We start from the raw sequence: 22,500 nt of genomic DNA on the forward strand, positions 1-22,500 counted from the left end.
ATATATATATATATATATATATATATATCGTATGCTACAAACATCCCTACATGAATACGTATCTATACGTACTTACTGCATACATACATATATCCTCCTACATATATAAACAGAAGATTGTTGGTACATCCACATACGATCCGTCGATTTCGGAAACGATACGAATTCCTAAACCGATACGAAAAGAAGAGAAGATACGATTCCTGAAGTTCGATCGTTGGAGGAAAGCCGTAAACGACGATATCGAGTAGTCGGTTTCGTTGGAAGAACGAAAACAAACTCGAAGCAGGAGGTTGTTACACACGTGCGCTTATGCACTCTCTTTCTCTTTCTCTTCTTCTATATATATATATATATATATATATATATATATATATATATTTTCTCTCTCCTTTGCTTTTTGTCTATTTAACAACTATCCTTAACTTCAAAATTTATAACCTTCGTTTTTTCCTCTCCTTCTCTCTTCTTTCGTCCTTGAAATCGCTCGTATTTTCATCTTCTCAATGACTCGTCCGACTCGTTCGATAAAAAAACAAGCTAAAAAATCCTTTCGATAAAAAAACAAGCTAAAAATCCTTTCGTTTCACCTACTTCCAACGCCAAGTTAATTCGTCTTTTTCGAGGTTTTCATTCATAGATTTTTAATCATCCTCTTTGTCACGATGTGTATGTGTATGTGTGTGGGTAATACTTTTCTTTTTCTATTAAATATCCATGAAAATATTAGCATTATCAAAGAAGATAGTCTGAAACGATGTAACATAGCAAACGATATACAATACCGTGCGAAAAAATATAAAACAAGAAATTCGAACCAATAGAAAACTCGTTAAAAGTAAACACTGACAATTTTAACACAACGCTGCTGAAAGACTGACACACGATGCTCCAGAACGAATTGCATCAGGTCGTTCTATCGAATATCGAATGTATCGATCGGAAATAGGCAAAACGAGGACGTAGCTTTCCCTCTCTCTCTTCCTCTCTCTGAATGTTCAGAGATGGCACGCTAATACGCTTCCAAAGTATCGCTAAGTGATTATCGTCGATATATAGCATACACTACCGTAAAATTATGCGATGAGGAGACGAAACGGTGGCATCGCGAACGGAAACGCGTTATATCAACTTCCGAACGCTTTAACGTCGCCATTAACGGCACTTTGCACGGCATAGATCCCACAAGAAGATTCTAAACGTTTTGCGGTTTTCCATACTACGTAATCTTCGCATTACCGCAAAGATGTCTTTTAATAAGTTTAGATCAAAACCATTTAAATTCCTCTTGCTTTTTACGAGCTTCGTAGAACGTACAACGTTCACACAGATGATTTCCAAACATTAAAGAGAAATCGTATTCGATCTGATACTTTGTTTTCTTTTTTTCATTTTATTTTTGACTCATCGACGTAATCTTTGCTCGTTACGAACAAATCGCTTCGAATTTTCATTTGTAACAGAGGAAACGATTATTCGAATCGATAGAAACATCAAATTAAAATAATCGCTACGTTCTTCACGCGATAAAACATTTCCAACAATCGTTATTCGTAATAGAATTAAAAATCTCTACTATAAAAAGTTTTTCGAATAACAGCAAAGCAACGACGTTGAAAATCTATATCACTTTCCAGGTAAAGGATCGATTAATATTTTATGTAGCAATTACGAGCATAATCCAATTTGAAATTTATTACCAACAAATTGAATTAAAAACTCTCTGAATATATGATTACTTGTTCGTAAGGGTTCATTTGTAGCGAAAAGCGTTATATAAATTGTATCGCTTAACGACGACATTTACAAACAAATGAGAGAACGCAATGGAGCAGTTAAAAAATTATCGATCGTTGCATTAACCAAAATTACAGTAATAAGATACCACTGCAATATTCCTCATCACGTTCTAAACTATAACGAAATAATTTGCTACAAGTCGAATTATTATTAAGATCAATAAAATAGTGATAATGAAGAGAAATTACAGTTAAATGAAAAAGAGAAGAAGTAACATCCTATTACACGGTTACCATATTTATATTTATATTTATATTCTAATCGATAAATACCTTTTTTATTCGATACATCAAACAATATCACGTAGGATAAAAATTTAAATCGAAATTAATCGCATACGTAAAAGATATAATTGCTGCTACTGTCTCGATAGGAATAAGAAAGATACGGGCTAATAAGATTGTTTCTAACAACAGCAATACTAAATGGAGAAGTTCAACGAAGCTTCACAAAGTTCAATGAAGCTCATCGAGGTATGTATCTTCGGTATATATACTTAGTTTCATTCGATACAATACAGCACACTTATTTACGAAAGCCAAGAAGATCGATGAGGAAAAGTCGAAGAAAGATTTTCGCTGCGTCGAGCATCGATAAGGAGCGATCCTTTACGGCGACTTTCTTTCTTGCTCCAAAGCCACCGCGTGATCCTAGTTTATAAGCTATAAATCACGTCTCAGCCCTGCTACGGGCTACGGTGTCCGTCGAGAGGAAGAAAATAAAGCACAGCTCATGGCAGAATTTAGCGAGCCTTTAATCGTTAATCCGTTCCTCTATATTGCCCCGATAGATTACAGGATAGAGAACGTGCGCTCGACAAGTTTTGCGAAAAACTTTCGAATCTCCCAATGGAATTAATGATGGATTGAGAAACTTAATGCCAACAAATACATATATCGAATAAATGAATAGGTTGATAAGACGAGTTACATACATATGTATATATAAAATATATATAATATATAATATATGTGGGTGTGTAAAACATAATATATAATATATATGCGTATATAAAAAGTATAAAATAAAACCAAAAATTATGTGTATATATTATATGTTCATTTAGTATGCGTTTATCAAAATTTTTTCCCCCGTAAATTTTCTTATCATTTCCTTCAAATCACACTATATATGAGAGAAATATATAATTTATTAAATTAAAAAGTAAAAACAAAGATTGATGATCTTGGTACTTCGAAAGAAGTAATCGTAGAATTTTAATGAAGAATTAGCTATGAATCTCTTTTTTCTTTTTATTTCTCTTTCTCTTTCTCTTTCTCTCTTCCTCTCAAAGACAAAGGTCTCTACCTTGAAAATTACGAAGAAAGCGCACGCGTTTGTCCGTAGAGAGAAATATCGTCCGGACGAGTCGGTGGCGATTCATTTTTAACAACTTCACTTTTGTTAACTCGAGTATCGTTTCTCTCGTACAGAACGTTAAAAAAAAAAAAAAAATCCAGTCTACATTCGCCATACTTCCTTATCAACGATATATCGTAATAGTTAACTCGAAATCCGAGTTGTAAATTAAAGATTAAAAAACTCTCCGATGATTAACAGAAAACGAAACAAATTCTACTTATATGCCAGTGCAATTTTAACGAGATATCATATTTACGGGTATAACTACGAATAAATAATTATCCAGAAATAATTTCTATGTATTATTTATAAAACCCATGTATATCATATAACAACATGCATATCAAATATAACACCAATGAATTATATACGAGTAGAGAGACCTCCTCTCTTAATGTTTTGACAATGTGTTGATACGAGTTTAAAATTAAACGTAACGTCTGCTCGCCACTGAAAATGAGATTTACAGAACAGCTCATTAAGGGTTCTCACGTTCCTATCCAATACAATTATACCATAAAATAAAAAAGTATTTTATAGGATATTAACAAGAATAATATCTGGTATTACCAAGAATGGTAGATATAGATATAGATGATATCTTAAAATGGATCTAAAACTCTCTAGAATACTCTTTATCACTCAACGATATTTACGATCACGATTTGAACGAATAGCTCGAGGATCCAAGGATACTACGATTTTCTAGCATTACGAAAGGCGAACGGCATCCATAGAGACGGTGAGCCCCGGAGTCGAGAGCATTATTCGACTTATTACTTTCGGCCGATCGAACCAGCCTCACACTTTATTTCCGTCTATGGCTATCGTAGGTCAGCCCGTAGGATGTAGGATTCGTGGGATGAGCCAATAAACTCGGTGCAACTACTAAAGTTCAGGACAGGGCTACTGAATGGCGATTCGCGGATTGAGTTTTCAGGTATATCTGCTATTGGAGTCTCTCTCTCTCTCTATTTCTCTCTCTCTCTCTCTCTCTCGTTCTCTCTCTCTTACTTTCTGTGCCTTGAAACTCGCCTCGGAACTCGGTTAAAGTCGACAGCCGATAAGGGAGAATCTCTCTCTCATTCTCTCTCTCTCTCTCTCTCTCTCTCTCTCTCTCTTTCTCGTACTCACACACACATTCACATACACACACATATATACATACAACCAGACAAACTCTTTCGGACATTGTTAAACTTTGAAACGTGATAAATCCGAGCGAGTCACCCTCTCCTCTTTTCTGATATACGAGCCTTGCTTCTTACTCCTTCGTCTTCTTTTCCAAGCTAAATACGTACCTATTACAAGTCTACTATTTAAGTAGAGCTTCGTTTCTTTCAAACGAAGACATTCTTAGTATATTTTTTTTTTTATCTTTTTTTCTTTCTTTCTTCGCAACTCTATCAAAACAAGTCTCTCTTACTTCTTACAAGATTAACGAACACATCCGTCAGTACGTGTTTTTAGTATCAGGGAAAAAAAAATTATCTTGGGTATATCCAAACGAAAGGACAACTCCAACAGCTTGGAAGGTCATATCGAGAGAATTGCGTTAATTTTGTATCGCGAAGAGTTGAAGTACATTTTGCAAAAGTCAACGATGTCGAAGTCTCTGTTTAGTGAATTATCGAGGAACATAAAAGAGAAAAATGAAGGACGAGTGTCGTCGCTACAAAGATGGTGAAAGTTTAATCCGATTTCCTAAGGGTACTGTCAACCAACTTGAAGATTACCAATGTCATTCAATTTGCATAGCGGAGTAATTCAATGCATATTTACAAATACGAAAGTCCTTTCAAGAGAGAATAGGAAAGAGAAAGAGAGAAAAAGAGAAAGAGAAAACAAAGGAAAAGATATCTATCTTTCTTCGTGTTTCACGATACTTAAGTATACTTTACGACCTCGAACTTACGAATAAAAGCACATTTTTTTATTAAATACGATAATGCTGGCTTGCAATAGAAATAGTATGAAACGTGTTCAAGGCTTTACGCCATTTTCTGCTTGAAGTGTATATGACTTCAGATGCGGACAAAGTATTAACTACGCAAAAGCGTGATAGGGGAAATATTGTTCTCCCACTATGAAAACTTGCTCTCACTACGTCAGTGATAAGTTTGCCTAAGTAATAAACTTCTCACGTAACCTAACAATTGGATTAGTGTGCGACAAATATTTTTGTATGTAATAAAAATAGTGTTACATTTGACAAAAGCAAGCGAAGAACATGTGCTGATCATATTTCTCTGAAGATAGATCACTTGATCACTTGATCAAGTGTGTTGATACATGTCTTCATGGACATTAGAAATTCGTGAAGTTATTAAATTAAACGTAAGTATCCAGTTATCCTAACCATACGTTAAAAAGGACTTTTTTCTTTCTACATACAATGAAAAAAAATTTCAGAAACTTCCATATAATAATCTAAGTCAATATGAGATCAAGCTGAGCAACTTTCTCGAGAATGAATGTATCCAGCCTAAAAAAAAAAAAAAAAAAAAAAAAAAAAAAATGAGGAACAAGAAAAGAAAAAGAAAACCTCCTAACTATGAAAGTCCTTTTTTAATAAAGCTCGATCCGACCTTTTTCATAAAAAAAAAACCTTTTTCAAGAAAGCCCTAGAAAAGTCTTCCTGGATAAAATAAGAAATCTAGAGGATGCAATAGAACGCGTGCGAACTTGGAAACAAAGAAAGTGATAACGGAGAGATGGGCATCTTGAAAATCGTCTTACCAAGCAAAATTGAAATATTTAAATCGAGCTTGATTTAAAGAATGTGATTCGCTCAAGGGCCTCTTTCAAGGGCCTCATGCAAGAGTTTCACGCTATAAATATTGTATAAAGAAAAATTAAGAAAGAAAAATAAAAAGAATATGTTTTTGTTGCTCTATGACATATTATACTTATGACATACTATTTTCACTTCAAACTAATTCATTTTATTCAAATGATTATTTCATTGAGACTGTATATTTCATAGACTGACATTATAATACAAATAATTTTAACGTCAGGGAACTGGAAATTGCAACTTGGGAAAACGTTTAATGACATTATTTATCAATAAAATAAAATTTAATAAAATGAATAAAATTGTCATTGACAACAGTGACTAACGTAAATTAAGTATAACACGTGTTATATATAATTATTTGTTATCACGTATTATATGTAACTATCTTATTATATATACTTATAATTATATATAATTACTATACATAAATATAATAAGTTTTATAATAATTATAATATAAAAAATTATATATAATTCTAAAACTATATTGTACGGTTTGTTGTCGTAATCTGAATTCTAGATTTGTGGACACAGAAGGGAACTGAGCGAATAATGAAAAAACTTTTCTTTATTTCTCTATATATTCATAGTCATTACGTTTCTTTGTAATATCTAAATTGTAAATCCAATTTAAAGTTAATTAAATCAAAAAATTGCTATTTTTGTATCACTCACATACATATATATGTATAAAAAAAAATTAATATTTCTCATTGGAACGGGATAGAACCTAATGGTAACATATTGAGTTTCTTTGATTCGTATGAATTTAATAACTGATGAATATAACAAATTATAAATAGATTTCTTATTATAATCAACATTTTCATTTGTGGCGAATAACACCGACTCGATTTCACGATTTTTGTTCATTTATTTTAACGATACAATACTCAATTTCTTCGTTATATTGTGTATAATCATGTTCTAAAATAGGATAATGAAAACCAAATTATTCAAGTAAACAAATATTATTGTTATAACAAAAAATCGTTGAACTGACTCTACTTCGCGACTGTATGTATTATTCTCTAAATATTATTTAATTATATTCTACATACATCATACAGTTTTTAAATGAATGTAAAATATTCAAAAGTAATTAATTATTTAAGTTTAGCCGTATGTAAAGAGAGAATTTCGATGTTTAGTGAATGAAAAGTAAAACAATATTGACTTGATAATTCCGAGCTATTAATTTTTAACATAAGTAGCAGACGAGTTTATATTTTATATGTATTAAAATTTTAAAAGAAAATTAACATGTGTTATGAGCTTAAATAAATATATTCTTTAAATATTAGTTAATTATATTCCATATAGGTCATACATCGTTTAAATGAACGTAAAATAATTTGTTAAGTGTACGAGTATAAATGGAAAAGGCTGATATATGTACTTACTCGTTGAAATACGAGAAGTAACTGATTTAACAATTATCAAAGTCATATGTTTCCTCGTTTTTATTATTTACATCAATGGCCATAACTGGAACGGACTTCCATTAATTACCGAATGGACATTTATTTTAAATTTATCGTCATTAATTATACAAGTAATCTCGTTAATTATTTTCTAAATATTATAGTATGAAATTTGAGGAAACATCATTGACTATTATATAATATCGTTTTATAATATAATCAATCGGATCATTTACTTGTTAAATTTGAACTTACAATGAGAATCAGAATAAGAATAAAAATTTGAATAAAAATAATGTTAGTGTGAATAAATAGAAAAAGAAAGGAAGTATGAGATTATTCCAATAATATTCTTTTTTTTTTCTTTTAGAATTTATATAATAATGTGGATTTTTGTATCACATTTATTTTCGAGATAATTAATCGAGGTAATGTCAGTGTTTAAAAGTCGTCTATAGAAATAATTAAAGTAATTCAAATAAATATCTTAATTTTTAAAATAAGAAAAATGTACGTATAAAGTTACAAAAGATTAATTAGCATACGTATAACACGGAAAAGGTATTAACTATTATTTCAAATACAATATAGTGATACTAATTGTATAGGATTACTCTGAATAGGAATCCCATGTTTTTGATAGTCAATATCGCATGGATATCATTGAATCTCCAAGCAATCCGAATTAACTATCCGTTTAATTAATTAATGTTATAGGATATGCTATCTAGCATTCATTAACGAACTTTTTTTATACATTCGATTGATATCTCGATCGAAAAAAAGCAATTCGTTAAAAATTTATTATCGATTGAGGAACGTTCAATGACATACGAATTCAAATGCGATTTCAATCGAATCCGAGCTAAAAATAAATATTAGTCTAAAAAAAAAACGTCGATATATTATATTGAAAATATTTTACTCTAATTAGATACAACACTTGAAAAATATTAAAAAAGAGAAATTCAAATTGCTCGTCAATCTTTTTGAGAAAAACGAATGTTACGACACAGTTGCATATATGATCGTCATATAAAATATATTCGTACGTTTTTATAAATTGAATCACCTCAAACCCATTAGTCTCTGATGCATGTTACATTCGATACTCGTAAATATTATAACAAAGAAAGAAAAGACAAAAATAATGCAGGAAAAAGAACACTAAAAAAACAAAAAATAAATCATATTAATAAAGAGAGGGAGAGAGAGAAAGTATATAGAATGTTATTATTTAATATTTATAATATAAAAATTGGAAATAAAACTTGTGTATACTATTCTTTACATTTTTCATACAGCTACAATTACAAATTATTATTTTTTGTTAAATTTTCAACGTACATTGTTTTTTTCTTTTCTTTTTTTCTAATTTTGTCATGATTGATAATCACGTTTTTAATGATACAAAAATTATTTCAAAATTAATAGAAGAGATAGAGAGATAGGAAGAATGAAAAAAAAGAAATATTTCATTACGCCCACAGCATATCGACTTTATTAGTATCGGAAAACGTTCCTTTCTTTGTAATACGATCATATCGTTGAAAAACCCTTATTCCAATAAACTCGACCACAGTTTTACATCCAACAATCATAACGTGATATTGCATCGCTCGAATGTAACTTTCTAAAAGCCGCTCGACTTTTCAATCCTTTTCCGCAAGCATCAATCTAAAAGGAACTTTCCACGGAAAAAGAATTCCAATTAATCGCCTCAAATCCATTAAATCGCTGACGCATGTTACATACAATACTCATATATATCATATATAAATATTATTACAACAAAAAAGCAAAAGTAAAAATTGTGCATTAAAAGAAAAGAAACGAAAAGAAAAGAAAAGTAGAATACAGAAAATTAAGTAAATGGAAATCTTTTATTTCTAACGTGAAAAATATTTGCGATATTTGAGTGGTCTCGTATCGTTTGTTGTTTACTCTTTGTTATTGCATATATACCCGCTAAAACTTGTATATTTTTATTTCTTTTCCTTTTTTTTTTTTAGTCGTTTAAAAGAAAGAAACAAAGGAAGAAAGAGAAACGAAATATAAAACCATTTATATGAAAAAAAAAAGAAAGAATAGAAAAGAAAAGAAAAAGAAAAATAAGAAAAACAAAGAAGCGGAGAGAGAAAAGCAAATAAGAAGGGAATGGAAAAGACATAAATCGAAGGAGGAAAAAAAAGAAGGGTAAAAAAGGGATGAAATTTATTTAACGCTTCGGTGAATCAACTACCGTTAACGCTGAGGAGTGCCATAGGAAGCAAATTTTGAGTCGTATCGCTCGATATATCTTTCAGCTAGTGCCGAGACAGTGGCTATCAGTCACGAAACCCTCGTCTATCTCATCCTAACCATCCCACAACCACCCTATCGTTCCACCTCTTATCCTTGATACTCATCCACCCACCCATCTGGTTCCACTACAATTTTATGGATCATCAATCACCGATGCAACGCCGATCCAACGTTAACGCAAAACTTTTTCCGAAAAGACGCTAGTAGGAAAACATCCGGGCGAATTATTGGGGAAAACTGCGACCGCATTGTCGGAGCTGTTCTCTGCGTCGAGGTTTCAAAAATAAAAGAAAAAGAGAGAAAACGAGAAAGAGAGAGAAAGAGAGAGACACACATAATTTATTTCCATGAGTTTTGACAAACTCTCCTAGGTCGTAGTACCGAAAGAATTACAAGGTAGTAGGAAAAAACGTAAAATAAAAAGAAAATACACGGTACGAAGTAATACATATGTAACTGTATACATATACCTATATACTGTGTTTCAAAAAAAAAAGAAAAGGATATATATATATACCTATGTACAAATGTTTCAAAATATGTGGACATAACTTCTGGAGTAGTTTCAGTACGCTAAAATAAAGAAAAAAAAAATTGATATAAGCGTATCCCCGATATAAACTTGTTTCCGAATTATACAGCTGTTTTTATCTTCCAACTTTAGCGACTGCTTGCTTCGAATATTTATAAGATTAATTAGAACGGAATATTTAATTTTTGATAAAGATCGATATTGAAGATTTTTCAGAGAGCAATTTCAAAATCATTTTTCTCACGCATATTTCGAATACTCTTTCAATGAAATGAGAAATCTCTGGCGAACATCATTTCTACTACATAACTGTACATTCGCAGAAAAAAAAAGAAAAAGAAAAAAGAGGGAAAAAAAGAAAATTCTTGCAATATCAACGACGAATATCGTTTCCATATTACCGTTACTTCGCTCATATACGTGCGTATGTCATAGATATTATACGTATATACATATGTATAAAACGACAGAGAAAAATATAGATAAAATTTGTAATTGAAAATTGACGAAGCCATTTGCTTGTCCGGCTGAAAAATTTCAGAAGCACGCACCTTCGGGCGACGTGACGTATCAATGGCAAATATAATACAAAATATTCGCCAGTCTAGTTCAGAAACATTACCATAGCAATATATTTCAATACTTTATGTATCGTAGTTCTTTGAAGATAGTAGAGATATATCAGTGTTCATAGTTGTTGTTTCTCTGCGTGTACGTACGATTCGCTCTATTCCTTCTTGATATCTTGATCAAAGACTCTGAAACGATCTTTGCAATCGTCTCTCCTTTTTATCCTTCATCGATGAGAAGAGGAACGTATCAAAAGTATCGAATGCATCGAATTCAGTTCAAAGCTTCTCTTCTACGAACATGGAGAATGTACATATATTCTTTGCACATAAACTAATCCGATTTCGATATATTAAACCTCACGTATTTTCCCTTTTGGATATTATGAATAACAGATATCTATAATATTAAGAGAAACGTAAAAACAAATTTTGGGAAAACACGCTAACGAAAACCGGTTGCCGTTTATCCTCTTCTAATCGCGATAGCGAGTCTCGCTAGACCCCTAACGAAATGTTTATCTTAAGTGGATATCGTTGATTGGATTCCCGATCGGATGTAATATTCGCTTTCCGAACGACTATGGATGGTTTTGAACGAATCGTAGAACGTTACTATTGTCCGATATCCGAAAAAATAAACGTTACAGTTCGGCGTTTTTCGAAAATTCGCAGGAGATGTTCTACGAGCGCGGGGCTTATCGAGCGGACGCAGCTGCCATCGATAGATATATATTTCTGGACAAATTCACCGTGATAGTAGATGAATTTCGAGCGAACTGCCCGTCCCAAGTCTCGTCGACGAGCTCGATCCAAATAACGCGCGATTACTGTTAAATCCAACGACACGACAAATCAGTTGCTAAAACCTCTAGCGATAAGTTGCTAAAAGAATACTTTCGTTCGAACGATTGTGTGTGTATGTATATATATATATGTATATGTATAATCCTTGTAATAAAAAGAAACTGTTTGAAACTTAACGATCCAGGAATAATTTAGAAATATAACTATTAACACAATGTAAAAGATTAATGAACACACGTGATTATACAAATTAATTAATTATACATATATTTATATAACAAATAAAATGAGACGATACCGTTAGAAAATCAAGGACATAAATATCTGAAGGTGTCAAGGAAAGAAAATACAAAGAATAGAAATGAAAGAAAACCTATAAAATCCTAGAAAATTTCTACGGGGTGGTATCTGGCTTACAGGACGTTTATAAGACAAATATCATTTTTATCGGAATTCGAGAAAATTCCACGGTGTGGCTTCGCGTGAATTATCGCGGCCGTACAAAGGTGCACAGAGGATCGGACAGTGAAAAATGAGAGGACGTATTTGCAATATTCGATCAATAAGTTACACGGCTCATAGGTGGTGGTCGTTCAGCAGGAGGGCACCCTTTTGGATTGAACTCGGTTCGGCCGACACTCTGCGGCCACGACGGCGGCCGCATCGACGGCCACACGTAGTCCGTGTCAGGATTGTACGCTCGAATTTTATATCCCCGCAATGACCAGGCACGTTCCCTGTTCAACCATCTTCTTTTCTTTTTCCTTCTCTCTCTCTCTCTCTCTCTCTCTCTCTCTCTCTCTCTCTCTCTCTCTCTCTCTCTCTCTCTCTCTCTCTCTCTCTTTCTTTCTCTTTCTCTGTCTTTCTCTCTTTTCCTCTGTCTCTCTAACATACACGACACTCAAATCACTCGACCAACCAATCGATAGAAAATTTTACTCTTTGCGGTCTCCTCTTTCAAAGAGATCACTCACATCGTTCACCACATCTTTTTTTTTTCTTCTTCTCCTAGAGAAGCATTTGAAAAATTGGCTATCTTTTGTGAGATAAAAGAAACCGACTTGCCCGTGTCCATGACAATCGAACGAATTCGACGATACTCGTGGAAAATAGAAGAGTGTTATCATTTTTATTATATAAAACGAACATTGAGCGAAATCTGAATCCTTGTCTTTTTTTTCTCTTTTCTTTTTTTTTCCTTTTCCTTTTATTTATTTATTCATTATCGTTTTTACAGAGGCACGTGCAAGGATAAACGGAACGTCGGATATTTACGTCAAAACTGGCAGTCTATTGACATTAACCTGTCTGATGTCCCAAGGACCTCATCATTTGGGTACAGTCGCTTGGTATCGTGGTAACCATGCTGTAGTTACGTCTCCGCGATTAGAAAACGACGTCAACGCGGAGCCACGTATTACAGTTGAAACGGAATGGAGCGATGCTCTTACGTCAAGGTAAAACTTTTTGTGTTCTTTCACCCTCCTACATTTGCCATTGAACAACCTTCAACAACGAAACATCATATGATCGATCTTAAATAGAGACCCGATTTTAATGATACCGTCGCTCTTTCTAATTGATACCCTCGATAGTTAGTAATTATTGAGATTGTGTTCACATTCTCTTGAAAGGGTCGTTAAAAATTACACGGTATCGACGACAAACAACAAATAATACTCCGACCCGTAAAAATGTTGCTTTTATTAATGAAACAGATCCGATCGAATTTTATTTTCGTTTCTAAAAGAAAAAATTATATATATCAGACTTTGATAGGTATATATACGTATCCGATCGATACACGATATATATATATATATATATATATATATATGTGTGTGTGTGTGTGTATATCTACGTATTAACAAATTTATCTTTGACTATAAATTGACGATTAATTTTGTCTCAACAAAAAAAAAAGAAATAAAATAAAATAATACAAACGTACATATATGATAAATGAGTTATTTAAACGTTACGTGGCATTATGTTTCCATAGTAACCAGAATTCAACAAAAATTCGAATATAAAGAGTGCGTTTCGAGATTTCCGTTTGACAAAACTCAAAAATCATGCGCCGTCTCTCACGAATATCTCGTGTATCTGGCTTAGTATTTCTGAAAAAGGATATACCTAACGGCGTAACGGAATTGCGCGGGAAAAAAGGATACGATACAAAGAGTCTTTCAATCGCGTCGACGTAAAATCCGCGACGGTGGAACGCGATAGGCGGTTTCTCGTATATCGTTCGACGGCTTTGCGATATGGGTTATAACTCTGCTCGTAGATATCGCTGTGAGAGCAGGAAAAAAAATGTTCCAATTTAAGAGCAACGCCAGGTATGCAGATGAAAATCAGTCACGGTGAAACGATCGAGCAATACGCGCATGCTCGTTGAAACGATATTTCATTCGATCTCGAAAATCGCGGCTTTGGGTCAGATTAATTGCTCTCTCTCTCTCTCTCTTTCTTTCTCTCTCTCTCTCTCTCTCTCTCTCTCTCTCTCTCTCTCTTGCTCTCTCTGTCATGATACGTATGACAATTTCAATAACGCTAGAAACTATGCTATAATTTAATACTCATTTCTCACTTGTTCGTTTCATTTTTCGTAAGATAATAAATCACGGTATCAGATATAGATCTTTCCAAAAGATTTTATATATATATATATATATTTACAAGTGATCACAAGTGATTACAAGTGATCATTAATATTTTAAAAATCCTTTAACATATATTCATTTCGTTAGATAAGAACAAAAATTTCGTAGACAAAAACAGAAATTTTTATTTCGAAAACTGATCGATATCGTTTCGAGTGATATAAAAGATGTTTCTCCTTTTATGATATAAAAAGATGAATAAAAATAATTGTATAAACTTTTAGAATATTTCTACGAATATCAAACTAAAGAATATGCTCCGATAGAATTCTTATTTATTATTATTCAATAAAATTTCATAGAATTATGATTAATCGTTGTACATTACATTATTTCAGAATTAAATTTTTTCTTGTTCCATTGCAAATTCCTCTCATGTTATAACAAAAAGAAAGGAACGTAAGTTACTCGCTATTTGAAATATACTTATTTGAAATATAAACGATATCGAACTATATATAGATAAAAGAAATGATTAGAATGATAAAAGATTATTTGATAATTTAGAGAGTATGCGTGTCAGGAGAATACTCAATGATATAGCTTGTATCTCTCGTATCTGAGAGAGAGAGAGAGAGAGAACAACAGTGTCCTTTGTCAGGTGCGTCGCGCACCGTGAAGATGCATCGGGCATGCTCTGCATTTTAGGTAGCCTCTTGTTGAAGAGAGAGAGAGAAAGAGAGAGAGAGAGAGAGAGAGAGAGAGATAGAGATAGAGATAGAGGGTTAGCTCCTCTCATCGTATACCCGAGCTAGATACTCTCTAGCTAGTTTCTCGCTTCTCTAGGCTAGAATATCGTTGGGCACATTACGACCGACCACGTTCCACGTACGTAGTACATACGTACGACATATATACGTATACGTTGTACATCTGTTTTTGGACGTGATTGACGATTGTCACGAGGCGCGATGCCGCTTACACGTGGACGAATTTACGAGCTCTTGTTCAAGAACCGAATTAATTTCCTCTCACTCTGTCTATCTCTGTCAAAACAAACAAACTTATATTTATTTTTCATTTGGTCGATGTCGAAATAAATTAATAAATGCACTCGGAAATAAATATACTTTATTATTATTAAGAAATAAACCGTGTTTGAATTTACATCTCCTTTTTAAGATATTATGTTTCGAGGGAAAAATGGAAAGAGTCATTTTCTTTTTCTAAAATTTATTTCAAATATATCACGGTATCAATCTGTAATTTTATCTCTATGTACAAAGAGCAAACGGTGTAATCTGAAAAGATTGTTATTAGTCTCCAGAGAGTAGTACATTATAAAGCAATGAAATAAGCTTGGGAGATATAGTTTAACGAATGATCGATCGAGCAAACCACGGAGAATAGTTTTTTTGTGATTTCTCGAGCAACTAGAATGAGATAACGATCTCTTTCTCTCTCTCTCTCTCTTTTTCTTTTTTATTCCTCTCTGATACGCTTCGATAAATACTCGTTGAAAATCGTCGAAAATCTTTGAATCTAAAAATTCAACTCTCAAAAATTTCATGAAGATTACTAACATCTCGGAATATTATCGGATTATATTGTATAAGATAGGAATATCCCGATGTTCAGTTGAGATAGAGTTTATCTGATATCGACATCGATTAGTTGTTGCCTTGTCGTCGATGTGTCGCTTTTGAAAAACGACAGGCGAGTTGCGAGAGTTGATTATCGCTCTGGGCTCTCCATTCAAGTACGCGTACCCGTTTGTGCTCATACTTTTCTTCTCCATGCTCTTGGCCACCTAACAGAAGTGACAGCCAGTATCGGTTCTCGAGGCTTTTGAAATACACCGATAAAATGCAACGCCCACGGCTGCGGTTGGAAGTTTAAGATGGACCGGTCGAGACTTCGGGAAAATGGACTTTTTCTTTTTCCTTTTTTCTTTTTCTTTTTCGTTATTTTCTTTTCTTTTTTTGTAGAGAAGGAAAGAAAAGAAACATCGATAACCAAGCCAGTAGCCATTGGTGAACATTTTTAAAATACTTTAGAAAAAGTAAATCGAAAAATCGACAAGAAATCGAAACGATTTCTTCGAACCTTCCAAGTTAATTCTCGCTATTCCTTATCCACTCGTTTTCTCTCTTTTTCATTTTGCTTCTTAAAATTCGAATAAATTTTCCTTCGAACGATCATGGTGTTTCGTTTGAAAAATGGCTTTTTAAAAGCTTTCGAATTTGTAGCTAGAATATATATATATAATATATATATGTACATATCTATATATATATATATATATATATATATATATATATATATATGTATGTATATATGTAGGAGTAGGAATACGTGTATTAGTCAGAAGTAACGTCGAGTGGAATACTTCAAAGAGAGTTTACATTTTAGAGTGGAACTGATGTTCATCTGATGTTCCCGCTTTCTCCTTCCGCCTTATGTTTCAGATTGAGGATCACTCATGCGAAATTGAGCGACTCCGGGAATTACAGTTGTGTACCCACCTTCGCAAAGAAAGCAAGCGTTACCGTTCACGTTATCAATGGTAAGTTATCAATGTTATTATTATATATATATTTTTTTAATTATTATTTGCTTGGAAAAATCGTATTTCCTAAATTACTCGAAAATTAGCATAAGTCTTTATTATTCCAAGCGTGAAATGCTTTTCATATAACTTGTCTTCTTGACTAGAGCTATTTCGTTTGGTTTCCTCTGTCTCTCTCTCTCTCTCTCTTTCTATCTTCGTGTCGCTTACATCCCATCCCTTGTTCTTAACCATCCCTTATTCTATCCTGTCTAAAGCATGCCCCTATCTTTTATACGTCGTTTTCCTGTCCTTTGCCCTATCTCACCAATGTCTAGAAAGAAAAAGAAATGCAGCTTTATGCTCCGAGGAAAATTTTCGACTAACTTTCTATGACGTTCACGTAGGATACACGATATTACTAATTTCTATGCTATCAGGGTGCTTTCATATTATAAGATACGATCTTCAGAAAAACAACGACCTTCCCTTAGTGGATATATAATATAATATTATTTAATTTTGATAAATCACGTAAAGAGATCGAAAATAAAAGACTCGTATTTTTCTTTTTTCTTTGTATTCTCTTTACAACCAAATTTATTTCCTCTCTAGAAAAAAACTTGATGTAAGATAAAAGCAACATTATTACTGATATTATTACAATTATATTATACTCAATACGAGTTATATTCAATAGGAGGAAAAAGGAAAAGACATGAAAAATTTCGAATGCAAAGTAATGATTAATTCGTTGACGATAAAATGAAATAAAATTTATAAAATACAGATGCACACACACACATATATATAAGTATGTAACATGAGAGTTACTACGATTAATTTGGTAACATTTTTCTGACTCATCGACGTCGAAGAAAAATACGATGCACGTTCATCCGCTCCTTTAGAGAAGTGGAAGACTCGCCGAACAAGACCAAAAGATAAGGGATGATGAGGTCGCTCAGGAAGAAGTTCGAAAGGTCGAAAGAATCGAATTACGTCTGGGCAGAACGGAGTTGTAACAAAAGGGGGATAATGGCCGGTGGAAAAGCGGTACACTGTTTCGAACAGAGTAAGAGAGGAAGAAAAGTAGAGGAGAAAAGAGGGAGATGGTAGATGTTAGAGGAGAAGGAAGGAATAGTCCGCAAATTACAGGCGCTACGCCGCGAGCTTTCGTCTAATTCCTCCTATTTACGGTGATCTTCCATCCGTGAACCAGTTTTGATGAGGGCTGCGCCACTGTGCGTGTGCCTTCAACTCTCTCTCTCTCTCTCTTCCTCTCTCTTTCTCTTTCTGATTCAAGAGTAAGGATAGGGCTTTGCCTCTGTCCAAGTGAATCGAACTGGAATACCAACTTCTGAAAAGACGTCTTTCATCTAGCCCTTCGACGTCTTTTCTCCAATGGTATGAAATCTTTTATTTTATTTTCGATGTCCCCTTCTCTCTCTCTCTCTCTCTCTCTCTCTCTCTCTCTTCCTCTCTCTTTTCTAATATATCTAATATCTAATATGCTTAAGTGCTGGATACGAATTTATCAGCTATCGTGTTCGTCGATGAGATATTATAATTTATTTTAACTCAGCACGTATAATCTTTCGATCGAAATAAAATATTTTTTTCTCGGATAGATATGTAATTAATCTTCCACGAAGAAATTCTACGAAGAATTCTTGTAACACGTACCTATTTGAAAATTATTTAACGCGTCGGACGTTAACAATATCGTGCACGGTTCATTTTCAAGACATTGTTTTATAAAAGTAATTGCTCCTCCTCGGTGGCGCTCTGGCGGAATCGCATGCGGCGACTCGACAATGAAAAATTACAGCCAACGCCAGGCCAAACACGTATTCCATCGTCTTTATCACGATATTACACTTTTAGCCGCGAAATGAACTTTTATGAGTTTAACCACAGAATCCTGTAACTTCGTTGTTTAAAGAGTTTCACGTTTGTTAATAGGATGTATCAGAATTTTTCTTTTATCCTTTTCTTTTCTCCCGGAAAAACTAGTTGATATATTTCCATTAAAGCATTTAACTTTTAACGATCGTATAGATCTTTCTGAATAAAGATAACTCGCTGTAGAATTAATCGATTTTAATTATATTTATAGGATATGTATATATATAAAAAAAAGAACCGTGTTTATCAAATGGAAATATTTGGAAAAAATGTTTGTAAAAGCACTCGATGTTTAATTTGTTAAAAGCTTTTTCTTTTTTCTTTTTGTATTTTTTAGAACTACTTCTATAAAGAAACACTATATTTTGTTTAATTATTGATAAACTTTATGTAACAGACGAATATCACCATATTTATATTGAAAAATTCATAGCACTTTGTGCGTTTAGTAAATAAAAAAAAAAAAAGAAAAAAACAAGTGTTAAATACCATCGTGAAAAGTAACAATAACTAAACGAAATAATTCTTTGATAAATCAATCGAAATAGAATGTAATAATGACTAGATTTAATAATCCTAACTATATTTGAAAATGACTAGAGTCATTAGGATTCGAACGACGTTCCGTTTTGCTTCTATTATCATATCTCATCGATCGTAAAACGAGAAAGTAGGTACTATCGTCGACGAAGCGTAGGAGAAGGGAGAGAGAAAATTCGGTCGCGTTCATCGTTTATTCCGCATTGGTGCATACTCGAATCGCCTAGTGGAAGATTGGAGTACGCAAATGTTTAAAACACTTTTCGCGGAGAAGGCGGTATACATTTTGTACAAAAATTTAAAGGAGAGTATACGAGACCCATAAGGTCACCAGTTCTCTCGTTTCTTTATCTGACTTTTTCTTTTTCTCTGTCTCACTCCCAGCGCATTCACGTTCGAAGATAATGCAGATAAATTCTTCGTGTTTTACAAAAATACCGCAACGTGCATTTTTTACTTTAATTTATTCTTCCTCTCTTAGCTACTTCGACTTGTTCCATTGCATATTCTCTGTTGCATTTTATAAATGAGAAAGGAAAAAAAGAGAGAGAGAGAGAGAGAGAGATAGAAGAAAAAGGTATGAGAATTCGAGGATTGTTATAAGAATGATGGCGTCAACATTGAGTATATAATCGTACGGAAAAAGAATAGATAAAAGCATCCTTTATGTCCAGAAATGTGATGGGAGAATAGAACAAGACAAAAAGATAAAGCAGTTGACTCTGTCTATGACATTCTAAAAGCAAGACTCTTGAAGACCAATTCACGCTTTACTCGTTTCGCTTTTACGTCTCAGCCACGATCATGCTAAACCATTCACCATTCTATGATTTTCCGATAATATCAAAATGTTTAGTTAAATATTTGCAATTTGGATTTGTGCTTTACGTCTTTACATCCAGAAAAATGTTTATTCGTTTTCTCTCTCTCGAAATTCGCACCAAATTCGAATTTTATTTATCGAAATTCTCATGTATGACGTATGTATGTATGTATTTATTTCTTTTTTTTCTTTTTTTTTTTTTTTTTTTTGAATTCACTTATTCAAAAACCTTTTTACCTGGAGTGTTTAAAGTCTTTTAAAAATAACGTAACTTTGACTAGATAAATATTTCTGTACATATTATTACGCCCTTTTACGAAATCATTTGAAAACGTCTTTTATATATGTAAATTACATTCGATGTACGTTTATGAAAATATTTCAGACGGTTCTTTAATATAAATTTTTTTCCGACATATTTTTCATAAAAAACATTTCGGTGGACGAACAATCTTCTGAATATACTATATTATTCATCCACGCTGGGCTATTTCGTCTACAACTAAATACGCGACATCAATGCATATAAAATCAATACCAATTGACGTATTGGATACAGATATACAAATATTCATCGAAATATTTTTCTCTTGGGCATGTAAAACGGTACCAATTCGTGGTCCATACGGCTTTAAACATTTTTCTTCTTTTTATTTTTTTTTTTTTGTCATTCATATGTTGGAACATGTAATACCTATACTAAAAAGCACTGTATCGCTGTAGTACTGTAGCACTATATCATAGAAATGATATAACGTTCTTTGTTTATACAAATTTTAGCAATTTCGATCTCGAAGAAAAGAAGAAATAGGAAATAATATTCGATTTGAAATAAAAATAATCTGTAGGAACACCAACGAAAACGTTATAATATCGCGATAAAACTTCACAGACAAAGAAAAAAAAAATAAAAAAGGAAAAGAAATTAGCATAAGAATGCAGACGCTAATTGCCGTTTAAATAGCGCAGGAGAGAAAGAACTCATTTCGATTTTATTATCCGGGTGCTCTTAAGCACGATGGATTTGTACGATATCTTTCTCTCTCTCTCTCTCCCTCTCTCTCTCTCTCTTTCTCTCTTTTTCTCTTATTACAGTTTTTTGTTTTTAATAGAAGAAAGGTATAAGTAATTCTTCAAATCCTCGAGATAAAACACGTTTTATCGTACGTGCCAGTCTTTAATTACTTGGAGCGTATATAAAAGGGTAGATTTAATTGCCGACGTTCTTTGGGAACAAGCTCGTGAGAAAAATTATTCTTTTCTATCTCAAGAGAGAAAGAGAGAGAGAGAGAGAGAGAGAAACTTTAACCACAGCATGCTTTCGCTTTCTTCTTAACGAAGATTTATTAATTGATCAAAACTCACGTTGAACGACGACTACCAGATATCGTTTCAAATATTCCTTCGTAATATCGTTAGAACTACGTAGATCAGACCGATAAGACAAATATTTGTATTTATTTTTGCATACTTCTGATCTATATTTTTTCACGAGAAATATGACTGATATTTTGATCTTCTGCGAGCTTTTTTAAACATCGTTATTTAAACTTTAAAGCGAGAGGCACCGTAAGAAAATTCAATATCTCGCTATCGAAGAAGAAGCCAAGATCGATTCTTCAATATAATATCAACAATAACCAATATGATGACGACGATGACAAAAATGACAACGTCGTCTGCCAGAAAAGGATATATAGCCGCGAGCTTACAAGCACACGTTCGATTCTATTTGATGTGCATAAACATACACACGAGCTCATAGTTTCACACATTTCATAAGGAGAAAGAAGGAGTGAGAGAAAGAGAAAGAGAGAGAAGCTTTGGAGGCTTGCATATACTAGAGAATAAGCAAATAATAAGCTTTCACGAAGACATTCTGTGTACGATCGTGATATAAAGATCTCACGTACACTCTTCCATAATTTAATATCGATCAAGACAACCGTATATCGAAGAGAGTGAAATGCGAGCTTCTACAAATAATACACGTTAGTAATCATTGTACGAAATACATATTTAGAATCGCATTAATAATTATTTAACTCGATAAAACCTTTCGATAGTTTACACAAAGTTCCGAAACAAATAGATGCCATAATACATTATATGTACTTTATGTTAATTGTAATAAATTATTGATAGGTCGAAATCTATTGGATGTTTGACAAATTTGCAACGATTATACTTCTTTTTTTATATGATCTTTCTCGCTCTCTCTCTCTCTCTCTCTATCTTTCTCTCTTTATCTCAATTACAAATTCAAAAAACGTTCGTAACTCCTTCGTTTTGTTGCGATCTCAACGTAGGTATTACTAGAAAAAAAAATAAATAAATAAATAAAAAGAAAAAATAGAAAAAAATGAAAAAGAAAGATAAAAGAATGAAATAGAACAAAGAATTCTTGCGTATTCGTGACATCACGATCTACGGCATATCGTAAAAATACATAAAATTCTCGTTAGTAAGTGCGTGTT

The 22,500-nt window shown here is 32.9% G+C and overlaps 1 protein-coding gene across 1 annotated transcript in view; it reads left to right on the forward strand.

The window, feature by feature from the left end:
• Window positions 1-22,500, forward strand: part of LOC127065547 (zwei Ig domain protein zig-8-like) — a 270,879-nt gene that overhangs the window by 212,659 nt on the left and 35,720 nt on the right. The window contains exons 4-5 of the mRNA XM_050998013.1: window positions 12,836-13,055; window positions 16,673-16,770. Coding sequence (XP_050853970.1) covers window positions 12,836-13,055; window positions 16,673-16,770 — 318 coding nt within the window. The remainder of the gene's footprint in view (window positions 1-12,835; window positions 13,056-16,672; window positions 16,771-22,500) is intronic.

The sequence above is a fragment of the Vespula vulgaris genome, chromosome 8 (assembly GCF_905475345.1).
Source record: "Vespula vulgaris chromosome 8, iyVesVulg1.1, whole genome shotgun sequence".
NCBI lineage: Eukaryota > Metazoa > Arthropoda > Insecta > Hymenoptera > Vespidae > Vespula > Vespula vulgaris.